Genomic DNA, 15,000 nt, shown 5'->3' on the forward strand with positions numbered 1-15,000 from the left:
CATCAGGTGATTTCTTAGGTCGTCTAGTTTGATGCCAGCATTTTCACTCCAGCTTTAAAACTGAACCTCTGAAGGAGTCAGCTGGCCGGGCCCAGGGCAGGCCTTCAGCACAGTAAGGGGTTAATATGTCTGAGGTTAGACAGTTTCATCTATACATTTATATAGTTATATAACATATTTAAATACAACAGCATGTTGCCCTATGTGCCACAAACAAACAATCAAACGAACCAGGAAGTGCCAGAATTTTCCAGGGACTGCTGGGAGAACCTCAGAACCAATCAGAACCAGTTTTCTAATGTTTTTAACAAGGATCTCTCTCTCTCTCTCTCTCTGCCTCTCTCTCTCTCTCTCTCTCTCTAGCCGCCAACGTCCCTCCTCAGTCTCGTCTCTGAGTGGGATGTGGGGTAGGATGATGTCATCAGGGGAGCGAGCAGCGTCCTCCTCCTCGTGCACCTCCGTCAACACCGTCTGCTCAGATGGCGAGCGCCCCGCCTCGCTCTCCCTCTCCTCCTCCGCCTCCTCCGTCTCCCTGCAGGACGCCTCCCACTCCTCCTCCTCTTCCTCCTCCTCGTCCTCGCTGCCGTACGGCGCCGTGCCGACCTACAACGCCTCCTCGTCCTCGTCCTCGTCCTCCACGCCGAAGAGGAACGGCTCCGACATCAGCCTGGACCTCACGCCGCTCGTCACGCCACAGGGGAGTGTAGGAGGAGTTGCCAAGGTGACTGGGAGGCCACGGACATGCAGCCAATCCTGTGGCGGCGGCGGTGGCCATGCCCAGCAGCTGTCCCGGCTGGAGAGAGGTTGCGCTGGAGATCGTAGAGACGGAACAAGCCTACGTCAGAGATCTGAAGAGTCTGGTGGAGGTAAGAGACAGAGTGTGGAGCCTGCAGTAGAACTTTGTGTACAACATACAGTAGAATCCACCATAGAACTGCAGTACAACATAGAGAAGAACCTACTGTAGAATCTGCAGTAGAACCTGCACTGCAGCACAGAGTTGAACATGCCATAGAAAGTGCAGTAGAACATTCAGTGGAATATGTCATGCAGCCTGCAGTAGAACACGCAGCAGAGCCCGTTGATGTTACAGTGCAATCTGTAGTAGATTTTGCAGTAGAACGGACAGTAAAATAAACTATACAATCTGGAGAACATGCACAAGATATTTCACTGGAACAAAGGGATCATGCACTAGAGCCTGCAGTGGAACCTGCATGCATGAGTAGAATAGAACGTATAGCAGTAGAACCTGCAATACAATATGCAGTATAATCTAACATAGAATCTCAGAAATCAGAAATCAGAAATTACTTTATTGTCCCAGGGGAAATTTGTCGTGGACTCCAGTACCTCAGCTGCGAGTACAATACATCACACTCAGAGCAACAATTAAAAGTACAGAAAAAAAAAAAAAAAAAAAAAAAAGAAACACACAAGACATACCAGGTCCGTGCCTTACTTCGCACCAGTCATTATATTGCATCGCCCCACTTGTGCTTAAAAAGTGCATGAGTCGTTAGCACTGCAAATACACCTGTTGAGCCTAAGATACATTAAAATAAATACAATTATAACCATGGAAACCCATGACAGCATACAACATATCCATGACAGCATACAACATATGCAGTAGACCACAGAATAAAACCTGCAGATCTTACAGCCTCCAATGGAACATACAGTAGAACCTATAGCAGAACCAACTACTCAAAATTCAGTAGAACCAGCAGTCAAACATACAGTAGAACCTATGATGGAAACCACGATAAAAACTGGAGTAGAAGTAGAAGTAGAACATACAGAAGAACCTGCAGTAGACTTTACAGCAGATTCTGTCGTAGAACACACAGCGGAACTTGCAGCAGAACATATAGCAGAACATGTGATAGAATACACAGTAGAACCTGTGGTAGAACACACAGTAGAACCTGTAGTAAAACATACAAGAGAACCTGTGGTAGAACATGGAGGTGACATTTCAGTACAACCTACAGTAGACTACAGTAGAACATGCGGCAGAACCTGCTGCAGTTCAACATGTAGTAGAACATTCAGTAGAACCTGAGATAAAACACACAATAGAATCTGTGGTAAAACACACAGCTGATCCTGTGGTAAAGCATTCCAAAAAAAAAAACATTAAGTACAACATATAGTAGAACCTGTGCTAGAACATATCATAGAACATATGGCAGAAGAAACAGTAGAACATACTTGAACAGAACATACAGGAGAGTCTACATCAGATTAGATTTTATAGTAGAACTCACAGTAGAACCTGCAGTAGAACCCGTCAGCTCTGTCCCCACACTATGAAGAACGTGGATCTGTTGTTGTTGGACAACAGAACCGTGGGACCTGTGGGACCACTGCCTCAGAACTGTGTGTGTGTGTGTGTGTGTGTGTGTGTGTGTGTGTGTGTGTGTGTGTGTGTGTGTGCTGGGCGGTGCTGGCTGTAGATTTACTGGCCAGGTGTGAATGCCTTCAGGCCACTTTACCTGCAGCTGGCCAACACACACACACACACACACACACACACACACACACACACACACACACACACACACGAACAATAGAGCTGCAACAGTTAATCCAGTAATAGATCAGTTGAGTATATATTTAATTTTATAATATTTTCTGATGTCTTGATTTAATTATTTTTAATGATGAATTGATTGGCAGTTCATTTAAACCATAGACCAAATCAATCAGTCAGTCAATCAATCAATCAATCAATAAGTAAAGGAACCATATGTGCTTTGGAAGCCCCGCCCACTTTGGTGCTCAAAGGAAAAAGATTAAGAGCCTGTTGAAAACTGCTGGAAGTAACTGACAACACTTTAGGTTTCAGACCCAGACAAATGTTTGAAAGCCGCGCGTTGGAAAGATGAAGTGAGAAATCAGTTGAAAGACGTTTCCAAACTGCGCTGAAAGCCCGTGAAAGTTCACCGAAAACACACGGAACGTTTAGACGAGTGAAAATCCACGGGACGGGCTGCTGACAGGAGACTGGAGGACGACTTCAAAGCTGCACTAAAAGCGATTTCAGAACCTTTTAACAAGCCAGAAACGAACCTGCACTTTTGTTCTAATCGTGCACACAAACACCAAGTCGCCATTTTGATGTTCTTCGCCTCTTTGCCTCCTCAGCTTCATTCAAATCGTCTCTGAAACGCCTCATTCTGCAGACGAACGGACCCACATTTCAAACCAGCGGCCGCAGAAAAAGTTCATTCACAGCAGCGTCACCTTGTAGCTGAAAGCCTGCAGCGTCACCTCGTTTTCAGTCTGCAGCTCAGAGACAAAATAATCCACGTTAATCCAACGGGAGCCCTGTGAGAGTCAAATGCAGCCCTCATTTCCATCCCTAAAAACTTTTTTTTTTTCACTTTAACTTTCGTTTTTGTACAACCAAGCTACTGTGAACCCACAGTTTGAGCTCTTAGCGGCCCCTAGTGGTCGGAAGTCGCTTCCTGCAGCTTTGAAGCTATTTGAAGGATTAGTGAAAACACTTTGAAAGGTGACAGACTCAAACTGCAGATCAGATCAGATCAGGTCAATGTAAACGCCTTGAAGACGACTGAAAGGTGAACGAGAGAGAATTTAAAAGGAACTGAAAGGTGGTTATAAGAATGTTTTAACACGGACACGACTTAAAACTGATTACAAGTGGACTGAAACCTGTTGAACGTTGACCTGAACTCGATTTAAAAAAAAAAACACAAAGAGTTAAACAGGTTTCAAGGAAAATTAAGGGCCGCTTCAAAAATATTTGGTTCCTAGAAAAGTCCAAAACAAGTTGAAACTGGAGCCGCTGCAGGTTCATCATCAGGAATTCACTGACTGGTCTGTGTATGTATGTGTGTGTGTGTGTGTGTGTGTGTGTGTGTGTGTGTGCGTGCATGTCCATCATTTGTCCAGGTGTACCAGCAGCCAGCCAGGCACATAGGTAGGGCTGTGTGTGTGTGTGTGTGTGTGTGTGTGTGTGTGTGTGTGTGTGTCCAGCAGGCGTGAGAAACATCCTTTTGAAGTAAAAGAGAGAATTTACTGCTGCTTTCATCGTTTGCCATGCACTCTCTCGCTCTCTCTCTCTCTCTCTCTCTCACACACACACACAGGGCTTGGCTGTCATCAGGTGTATCAGCTGTCTGTCAGATCTCCGACCTTCTACTGTAGAGGACAAACTCCTCTCTCTCTCTCTCTCTCTCTCTCTCTCTCTCTCTCTCTGTCAAACTCGTCCCGCCTCCACAGTTTGATTGACAGGTGAGCTGAGCACTTAGCAACAAAGAGGGAGAACTCTAGTTAAACAGGAGCAGTGATGCGGCGGTGGTGGGCTCGGCTCCCACCTGAGGCCATGTTTAGTGCCGGCCTCCATCCTCAAACAACTGAGTTACTGACTTTAAAGGGACACTTCACCCAAAATGCATCAGTTCTGTATCTGTGTGTGTGCGTCCCTGATCCACCGGAACACCAGGACTTGAGACTTACCGGTGATTTACGTTGTTACAGGGAGTTATTTTCATCACTGAACTTGTGTGTGTATCTTTAGAGACAAATATGAAAAAAAAAAAAAAAAAAAAAAAAAAAACCCTTCCATTTCATTCCCAGAACATGAATGAAACTGAATGAAACTGTAAAGGCCAAAAAATGTCCAGGATCTTATTTTTTATGTTTGTATCCGGTCACTCTTACTTCTTTGGAAAACTCTAAGTAGTTTTACTGATGACCTCATGTTCTGCTGAAGTGCTTGTGAGCAACAGGATAAGAGAGAAAGAGTGGGAGAGAGAGAGAAAGGGAGAGAGAGAGAGAGAGAGAGAGAGACAAAGAAAAATCGTGTCCAGCGATGAGGAGAAAACAGGCCCAGAATTCCTTTCTTGTAGTTTGGAGAAAGTCTGATAGATGATAGGTGTGTGTGTGTGTGTGTGTGTGTGTGTGTGTGTGTGTGTGGTTGGAGAATGTATGTCCTGTAATGTAAGCCTTCATTCCTTCCAGAGAGAGCGGCTCTGTGTTATTCAGAGTATTTGAGGTTTAGTTCGGGTCTGGTTTTGATTGAGGCTACATGATGTCACGCTCACTGGGAATATGAACCTACTACCCTAATAGGACTGTGTGTGTGTGTGTGTGTGTGTGTGTGTGTGTGTGTGTGTGTGTGTGGGTGTGTGGTGTGTGTGAGTGTGTGTGTGTGTGTGTGTGTTTCAGAGCAAGAGCACAAGCACGCACACTCACACAGTTAAACTCATTCACACTCTGTCTGACTCCGCAAATCTGACTCTTCTCTTTCTGCTTTTTTTTTTTTTTTTTTTTTTTTTGTAAAGCAGCTTTTTATCTGGAGTTGGGTTGAATTTTCTCGGCTTCAACGTCGTGTTTCTCGTCGTCCGCCCTCGTTTCCACGGACTGCCGCCTGTTTTCTAGAAAGTTCCTGGAACAACTGAGAAAATTCAGGGGAAATCAAGAGGGGTTATCTCCCCACGTTGGCAGTTGCTTTAAGAAAAGTTGGCCGAATTTGAGATGCAGACTTTTTTTTTTTTTTTTTTTTTTGTGCGGAGCCGATGGTGCTGCTGCAGCCAAGTGGGACAGGAAACTGAGGAGAAGGAGGAGGAGGAGGAGAAGGAGGAGGAAGATGTGGGGGACAGGGGGAAGAAAAGAATAAGAAAGAGGAGAGTAAGAGGGGAGGAGGAGTGCAGAGTTGCAGTTAAAGACGAGCAGGAAATACAGGAAGGAAGGAAGGAAGGAAGACGAGGGCGAGAGAGAGGGCGAGGCGGTGACAGCTGGCATCATGAGGCGTCAACACATTATTTTTTTCTTCATTTACTGATGGTGTCGGCGTCAGTGTGAAGTTTCAGAACGCACAAACAAACTGCAAACAAACAGCACGCAGGCATCAAAGTGGCTATGAAGCACAGTAGTGCCAGAACCAAAAAAAAAAAAAAAAAAAAAATCATGTTTTTCTCTTCTGCACGATCAACAGCCGTTGCCGTTGCCATGGTAACCGTCAACCGCCATGTCAGGCGTGCAGCTGAGCCAGAGGCTGTGCTAACGAACTATTCATACTAAATATGACGTCAAATTGAGTTTGATGTCGTACTGAGATTTTTTTTGTGCTCGAACATAATGTCTACGTTTTGGTGACGATGGAGCGGGATTATTGTTGTATGAGTCTCCACGTGTTTTTTTTGTTTTTGTTTTTGGAAAATCCCGCTCATTCTGCCTCGAAGTCTCACAGTCAGCCAATCACACACAGAGAGTTTGTGTAGCTCTGCACAGATTTGATGTTTTCGAAAGATCAAACGCTCGCCGCAGGAAACGATGCAGGTGAAAGCGCGCGCGTGCGTTCACGAGACGGAGGTAAAACTGTGCAGTAACCACGGTAACCATGCTAACCATGCTAACCATGCTCATCATCCGTGAGTTCCAGACATGCTAACACCTGAGCGTGTTCAGATGCCGGCGTACAGCGAGGGGGTGGGGGTTAGCACGGTTAGCATGGTTAGCATGGTTAGCTTGGTTAGCATGGTTAGCTTGCTAACCGCACAGTTAGCACGGTTAGCATGGTTAGCTTGGTTTGCTTGGTTAGCATGGTTAGCACGGTTAGCACGGTTAGCATGGTTAGCTTGGTTAGCATGGTTAGCTTGGTTTGCTTGGTTAGCATGGTTAGCACGGTTAGCATGGTTAGCTTGGTTAGCATGGTTAGCAGGCATTTGACAGGGGATTTCTCAGCGCGTGTGTTCGTGTCATTACCGGGAAAATCGTCGCTGCACTTTAAGAATCTGAAGAAATGTGGCATCCCACAAACAGAGGCCGCCGCTCGCCGCGGGGTCGTCTCAGTGAAATGTGATTTACGCTCCAGATTCTCTGTGTGAGCCACTTTCAAAGCCGTCACACCTCCTCACTCCATCTTCTCTTCCTCTTTTTCACTGATCTTTTGTTTTTTTCCCTCCCTCCTCTCGCTCTTCACGCTGTTTGTTTAATAAATGAAAGCTTTCTAATGCACACTGACATCTTTCTTTCTCTCTTTCTTTCTGTCTTTCTCTTCCTCATTCCTCCTGTCTTTTCCTTTCCTCCTCTTTCTTTCCTGCTCTATCATTTTTCACTCATCTCTCTCTCTCTCTCTTCTTCCCTGCCCTCCAGTGTGTTTCGCGTTGCCTTTAAAAGGTGATGAATGTGGTCAAGGCCTCTCATTATATGAGTCATTATACACACACACACACACACACACACACACACAGGGGCTTGTCAGTGCTCTCAGTTCAGGGAAAAAAAAAACGTTTGAGAAAGAGAGAAGCTTTTTGTTCAGGAATGAGGCATAAAAATTTTCACTGTGTGTGTATGTGTTCATATTTTCCTCATATTGTGCTTGCACACACACACACACACACACACACACACACACACACACACACACACACACACACACAGGCATTTCATCCATCTTTCCTTATGAATTTTCTCTGAATGTTGATTCTTCTGACTTCAGATGTCACTTAAAATCCAGATTTACTGTAACTTTACTGTAACTAAAATAATAATAAAATTAATAAAAAATAGAAAACTGAAAAAAAAATCTGCAGGTCTGCTGGTGCGTTCAAGTCCTGCTGTGAGGCTCCGACATCTGGGTCATGTGGTTGATTTGGGTTTGATTTCGTGACAGAACAGCTACATCTTGAGTTTTCCTCCTGCCCCTGAACGCACCGGCAGCCCTGCAGACGTTGTGCAGACGTTTCTTCTCTGCAAAACTCGCAGTTTTATCAAGAAACGTTTGACAGTATTCACAGCCTCTGCCTCATTTTGGCCTGATCTGTCTGAACGCCAGCTCGATTTGAGTCATAGTTTGATTTTTCCTTTTTTTTTTTTTTTTGGTCGAATGATTCAATTCGATTTGAGCTTGTAAGCCGCAGTTCAAGCCATCTGTTATTATCCATTATCCATGAATGAAGACGTGCAGTAATGTGAAACCAGCTGTTTTCCTCTGAAATCTGACAGACGAAAAAAAAAGACAGACAACAGAATTACTTTCACCTTACTTTAACTTTATACCATGAAAAACAGAACTGAAAAATAGCAAATATTAGTATTTAGTGAGTTTTTTTTTTCTTTTGTATGTTGGTAGGGAAGGTGGAGCTTCAGCAGTATGATTCCCAGTGCAGCGCCAAACCAATATCCAAGGGGCAAATTCCAAAAATATGAGAAGGCAGCACCTCCGCAGGTTTTTTTTTTTTTTTTTTGATTTCATTCAGAGCATGCCTTGTTTATTCAGACTGAACTCGGGGTGATTAGTTCTATTTGTTTCTTTTAGCAGATCAGAATTTATAATCTATGAATCGATGCATGTATCCATATCGTATCCATCAGGCATCCATATGACGTCTTTCTTCCTGCCTGGTGACACTCCTGCTTTCTGTACTGTGGTGTTGCAGTTATTGAATTTAAATTTAATTCCAGTTTTTTTTTTTTTCTTGGTTGTTTTTCTTGGCATGGCATCCTGTCAGACGTTCCCGTGGGACCCGTGTCCTGTTTTTTCAAGAACAAACTTCAAAGCAGATACATAAAGTTGCAGATTAAAGAACGTCAAAATATCAGTTGTTTTTTTCAACTGCTGCTGTCCAGCGGTGAGCTCCTCGCTGCCACTCCATCACAGACGTCAGATAACAGATAACACACACACACACACACACACACACACACACACACACACACACACACACACACACACACGTCTATATTTTTATATTTCTTATTTCTTTTTCTGTTTCTTATCATTTAATTCTTCTCTTGGGAGTTTGAGCTGCAGCTGAGCCAGTTTTCCCCTCAGCGATCAATAAAGTTGTTCTGATTCAGTTTAAGGCAAAATTCAGTTTGTGTGTTTACTGATGTCACAGCCGGCACGTTTCAGTTTCCTCCAGTCAACTTACACCTCCTCCACAATACACAGGGTACAGTGTGTGTGTGTGTGTGTGTGTGTGTGTGTGTACATGATGATGATGATGATGATGATGATGATGACTGTGGGGAATGTTTTGTGATGTGGCTTCATGTCAAATTTTATTATCTCAACTCTCTGTCTCTCTTTCCCTCTCCCTCTCCCTCTCTCTCTCTGACTCTCACTCTCTGTCTCTCTCTCCCTCTCCCCCTCTCTTTCTGTCTCTCTCTCTCTCTCTGTCTCTCTCTCTCTCTCTCTCTCTCTCTCTCTCTCTGTAATCTAATTACTCACTCTCCTACAGGAAATGACTTCATTTGCTCTTTGACAGTATTTTGATGTTGGATCTGACTTTGTGAAAGTTTCCATTACTACATACTGACTGACTGACTGACTGACTGACTGACTGACTGACTGACTGACTGACTGACTGTCTGACTGACTGACTGACTGACTAACTTTCTGTCTGTCTGACTGACTGACTGTCTGTCTGTCTGACTGACTGACTGTCTGACTGTCTGACTGACTGACTGTCTGACTGACTGTCTGACTGACTATCTGATTGACTGACTGACTGACTGACTGTCTGACTGACTGTCTATCTGACTGTGATTGACTGTCTGACTGACTGTCTGACTGTCTGTCTGACTGACTGACTGACTGACTGACTGACTGACTGACTGACTGACTGACTGACTAACTGTCTGACTGACTGTCTGACTGACTATCTGATTGACTGACTGACTGTCTGACTGACTGACTGTCTGACTGACTGTCTGACTGACTGTCTGACTGACTATCTGATTGACTGACTGACTGACTGACTGTCTGACTGACTGTCTATCTGACTGTGATTGACTGTCTGACTGTCTGACTGTCTGTCTGACTGACTGACTGACTGACTGACTGACTAACTGTCTGACTGACTGTGTTTTATCGTTTAGCTTTGCTCTTCCATCTTCTCTTCCTGCTTTCCTCCACTGCTTCTCTCGTTCTGTGGCCTCTCTATGATTTCAGGTTCAGTTAAATGACAGTTTTCGAGACACAAACCAGAGGAATTTGTTCATGGAGGCTGAAAGTGATGATTCTGTTATTTATGGATCCTGATCCAATCAGACAGACTAACGTGTCCTCATGTAGTAGTGACATAACACACCTGTAGTAACACCTTCAGTGACATAACACACCTGTAGTAACACCTGTAGTGACATGACACACCTGTAGTAATACCTGTAGTGACATAACACACCTGTAGTAACACCTGTAATAAGATAACACACCTGTAGTAACACCTGTAGTGACATAACACACCTGTAGTAACACCTGTAGTGACATGACACACCTGTTTTAACACCTGTAGTGACACAACACACCTGTAGTAACACCTGTAGTGACATGACACACCTGTAGTAACACCTGTAGTGACATGACACACCTGTTTTAACACCTGTAGTGACACAACACACCTGTAGTAACACCTGTAGTGACATGACACACCTGTAGTTGTGCCAGAACCACTGGTAGTTCGTGTGACATTTGGAAAGAAAAACCTGGTTCCCACAAGAACTTGGATGTGTAAGTCGGGTGGATTATGTTTTATTTAAAGAGCTGTTTATGTCATCAACAAGACACAAAGTATCACATAAACTTGGGAACAGACATTTTCTGGGGGGTTCAATTATTGGGGCCAACTGAAAAAAATACTGACTGACTGAGTTTTCCCCTATAATATTATTGATTGCAACGGACTACATTTAAAGTTACGCATTGACCCGAGCTGCAATGTTCTCCCACGCCATCTGCAACACCGTTGCAGCGGTGTTGCACTTAAAAAAAAAAAAAAAAAAAGTTCAAACTCGCTGTATGAATCCATTAAGATTTTCAGTTCAATTGGGTTAAAAAAACGCAGCCCGATGCTTCCCCGTTGCCTTGGTGACTCTCTTATAGCTGTTGTGCACTTGCTTAACTCCAGGTGAAACTGCTCCGAGTTGATAAAACTAACTCAAATGCAAAATTTGCACTAAGTTGCACTTTTATTTAGTGTTACACATTACTTCAGTTGTTGTCACATATTTTCCTTCTTTCTTTAGGGGACCAAAATAGTTGTTATACAGTGAATGTGGTGTTTTTAGATGTCAGTATCAAGCAAATTACATCCACGTATTATTAACAACTTTTAGAGTGACAAAAAGAATCGGATCAGTATCGGTATCGGCCGATCCTCAAGGCTGCAGTATCGGTATCGGATGTGAAAAAGTGGTATCGAGCCATCCCTAATCTGAATGCATGTGATTATCCATAAACAGAAATGTGCAAAAAAAAAAAAAAAAAAAAAACACTTCCATCATTCAAACTTCATTAGTGGTGCACCTGCAGTACATTTGTGGGCCAGCAGGGGGGTGGCGGAGCACTTTGAGTCTTGAATATTGATCGATGTCTCCCTCTCTGTCTCTCTCTCAGGACTATCTGGGCTGTATAATCGACTGTGGAGCTCTGCCACTGAAGCCGGAGCAGGTCAGCACTCTGTTCTGTAACATCGAGGACATCTACGAGTTCAACAGGTCAGACACAAACACACACACACACACACACACACACACACACGCACACACACACACACACACACACCTGACTATGGCAAAACATCTGATGCAGCATGTCTGATAACGATAGCTATACACTCCCATGTTCAATTATGTGTCATAAGTTTTGGCAGCAATTTTTGAGTTGATTCCAGTCGTTACACAGTTTTTGTGAAAAATTTAACCATTTTTGACCACTCAAGAATTAATAAACATGGTCAAGAATCCCTCTAAAATTTTACATTACACATTACACATTAGGACACCAAGACCTTTAGGAACACCACAGAAAAATTCATTCAATTGGATTTGTTGTGAAAAACATTTGGAGATTTCTGAAAGAACTGCATGTTTTGGTGATTGGATGTTGAGCGTTGTGTTGTGTAAATGTGTCAGAAACTGGCTCTTATTGTCAGTCTAGCTGGAGAAGAAGAGTTCCTCTGAACGGCCTCGCTCTCTAGTTTGTGTCTGTAAAGTTTAATGAGGCTGTGATTCTCCTAGAGGTCACTAGAGGTCATTTTATACAGTGATGTCAGTGAAATGGCTGCTATGGGGGCTAACATCATCACACATGAATCAAATGTGGCTGATTGAATCCACAAGAGTCTCAGCTTTCCAGTCAAAGCCAATTGATGCAACTCTAGCACTTTGAACCCATTTGGAGGTCAGAGGTCAAGGGACCCTACTGGAAATACCCATGGTAGTGTTTCCCTCGTGGAAAATTTAGCCGAACTTTGCCGCAAAATCGCCGACAGCCTAGCAGGATGTGTTTCACAATTGGTTCCTCAATCGGTTCCTTGCGACGCCTAGTTTCATAAGATACCACGAGCTTCCCCTTTGCTGTAAAACCCATCAGAATAAGGGGTTAAACTTAATGACTGCAAAGTGAAAGTTAAGTAAAGTGATCAAACAGATGTCTTCAGAAGTCCTCCTCAGTCCGTCCTTATGAGTGGAGAAAAGGAAGACAGTTTTAGCATCTTACTGATGGAGTCGGACAATATTTGGTGTTTTTCCTGGAGAAATGAGTAAACCCATTGACAGATTATGCAAATTCCAGTTGACTGGCGTTCCATTGACTGACAAATGGACAAATGCTTTGAGCAGGTAAACGTTTTCCCAGTGAGCAGTCCTGTGAGGGAACATTAATCCTCCGCTTGGACAAAGTGTCAGTTTAAGGTCTGGATGTTGTATGGAAATGACATTTCCAGCGGAGCGGTGCTTCAGTCAAACGTTTGTGTCTGCTGGATCGGTCGGCTCGGGTTCACTTCCTGCCCCCTGAAAGCTCTCTGCAGCAAATCTGCACGTTAACAAGCCCATCAGTCTCCTCCGCTGTGTGCACATCATGTTTTTTTTTTCAAACAAGGTCTAAAAACCTGCCAGTGGGATGACATAATCCCATAATGTTTCCAGAATTTTCTTAAATCAAGTGTCATTTCCTTGATCCTAGTGGGCTGATCTGCTTTATTCTGCCCTTTTCCACAGATTCCTCTTTGTGCTTGAAAAGCTGTGCTGGAAACAAGTGGGATTATTTCATCCCACTGGCAGATGTTTTGTTCTGTTTGAGGAATAAGATTTTAACACTGGAGATGCACAACAGCCAACTAGGGCCACTGTAAGGAGGGCGAGGTAATATTCCAAGAAAAAAAACTCAGAATTTTTTTCAGATCTAAGTTGCAAATTTAAGAGGAAAAAAAAACTTGAGTATTCTCTGAGATTAAAGGGATAAATTTATGAGAAAAAACTCACAAATTAAGGAGAAAAAGTGGTGAAAACTAGTTGTTCTCCTCCTGTGGGATTCAGTCAGAAGGAAATCCTGCTGGTTTGAGCCCAGAATCACCATCTGGACTCTGAAGAGACGTTGCTGTGACTTGGGCCGATTTGGAAGAAAACAATCTGCTGATTCTGGGCTCAAATCAGCAGGATCTCCTTGTTCCTGAATCCCAAAGTAGAATTTGCTGAGGTGATCAGCTGCAGGCCTGAGACACGGCCAGCAGCAGCAGAGGCAGCACATGTGTATACATATGTGTACATGTGCATAAGTGTATAAGAAAGACAAGTATAAAGAGAAGTATTGAGTAAATAAGAAAGTAAATTCTGAGTTTTTCTCTCAGGATATGAAGCCCTCCCCCAGCTCCATAATCTGTTTCCCTCCCCGCAGTCGCCGTCGTACGCCGTCGCAGATCTGACAGTGTCTTGTTGAGGCGGAGATTTCCTGCAGACAGAAAGTGGCGGAGTTCACTCTCTGCAGCTGCTCCTCTTACAAGACCCAACCAGATTCCTCAGGTTTTACAGCACAGCAACACTGATTGATACTGCAGCCTGCCTCGCACGCCCCAGAGAGAGAGAGAGAGAGAGAGAGAGAGAGAGAGAGAGAGAGAGAGAGAGATAGAGAGAGGGAGAGAGAGAGAGAGAGCGTGCCTGCTCCTCCGTCATGCTAGTTTAACATGCAGCGTTCACTCCTGGTATGTCAGCGTGCAGCCAAACGGCTTGGTTCTGGGCTGCCGTGTGTTTCTGGTTATGAAGGCCGACGTTAAAGAGACGCTAAACTAAAACAGGCTTTTTTTGTTGTTTGTTTCTTTCATTAATATTTTTGTATCATTATCAGCCGTGAGAATCTGAGGTTCTTTTCAATCAGCTGATTTTCCCCTGAGTCAAATCAGCGTTTTTTCTTGGGATTAAAAATGTTAACTTCACACAAATTCACTTGATTTTGTTAGAAAACATGGGGGAAAAGTCGATTAGCCAATGTGGAAAAACATCAAAAGTAAATGAAATTACAAGGTGATTTTTTTTTTGCAAAAACATCCCATGAAAATTTGCAAAACATTTCAAAAGGATTTATGAGAAAAGCAATATAACTGTTAACATGATAGGGCTGATATTTAAACGTCAGGTCGGTGATGCTGGACCGAGCTCGTAGTTCTTGTGTTTAAATGCTCGAGAAGGACTTTCCACCGACATTTAAGGCCATGTAGGCTCTAATTCTAATTCTAAGAAACATCCGGAAATGGTGAGAATCTGAGGTTCGGCGGTTTGACTCTGATCAGCTCTGAGCTGCAGAGTCTCTTGTCAGGGTGCGGCTCTCTAATCCCGTCCTGAGCTCGCCACGAACGCGCCGCAGGAGCTCCCACAGCTCTGCACTCTGTAATGAAACATGTCAGGGAGAAGATGTGAATGAAGACGAGGGTCAGCCCGTCCTCTGCTGTCCTGCGGAGGCTGCGGGGTCGCGGGCGAGCCGGGGGTCCAGAGCAGACGCGTCTCGTTGCAAAGCGAGCACCGCTGCGTTGAAAGGCAACCAGCCTGGTGTTCCAGGATTAGAGAGAGGCAAACAGAAATGTGCAAAAGTCAATTTTTCCAAGTTTAACTAGTCTGATTAGTGTCTGAGTGATTAGTCAACCAGTCAGTTTTTTTAAAAAAAGCTTGTGTGTGAAAGAGTCTGAGTGCTTTCAGGCTTAGTAAGAAATGCCCAAAGAGACAGGCCCCAGTCTGCACAAACACCCC

The 15,000-nt window shown here is 43.9% G+C and overlaps 1 protein-coding gene across 6 annotated transcripts in view; it reads left to right on the top strand.

Moving 5' to 3' along the window:
- Window positions 1-15,000, top strand: part of LOC115370359 (mucin-5AC-like) — a 100,073-nt gene that overhangs the window by 26,030 nt on the left and 59,043 nt on the right. For all 6 annotated transcript variants that reach the window (XM_030067348.1, XM_030067349.1, XM_030067347.1 and 3 more), the window contains 2 exons: window positions 364-866; window positions 11,378-11,478. In XM_030067348.1, the coding sequence (XP_029923208.1) occupies window positions 774-866; window positions 11,378-11,478 (194 nt within the window). In that variant the 5' untranslated portion in view covers window positions 364-773. The remainder of the gene's footprint in view (window positions 1-363; window positions 867-11,377; window positions 11,479-15,000) is intronic.

Source organism: Myripristis murdjan, chromosome 13 (genome assembly GCF_902150065.1).
Source record: "Myripristis murdjan chromosome 13, fMyrMur1.1, whole genome shotgun sequence".
In the NCBI taxonomy this organism is placed as follows: Eukaryota; Metazoa; Chordata; class Actinopteri; order Holocentriformes; family Holocentridae; genus Myripristis; species Myripristis murdjan.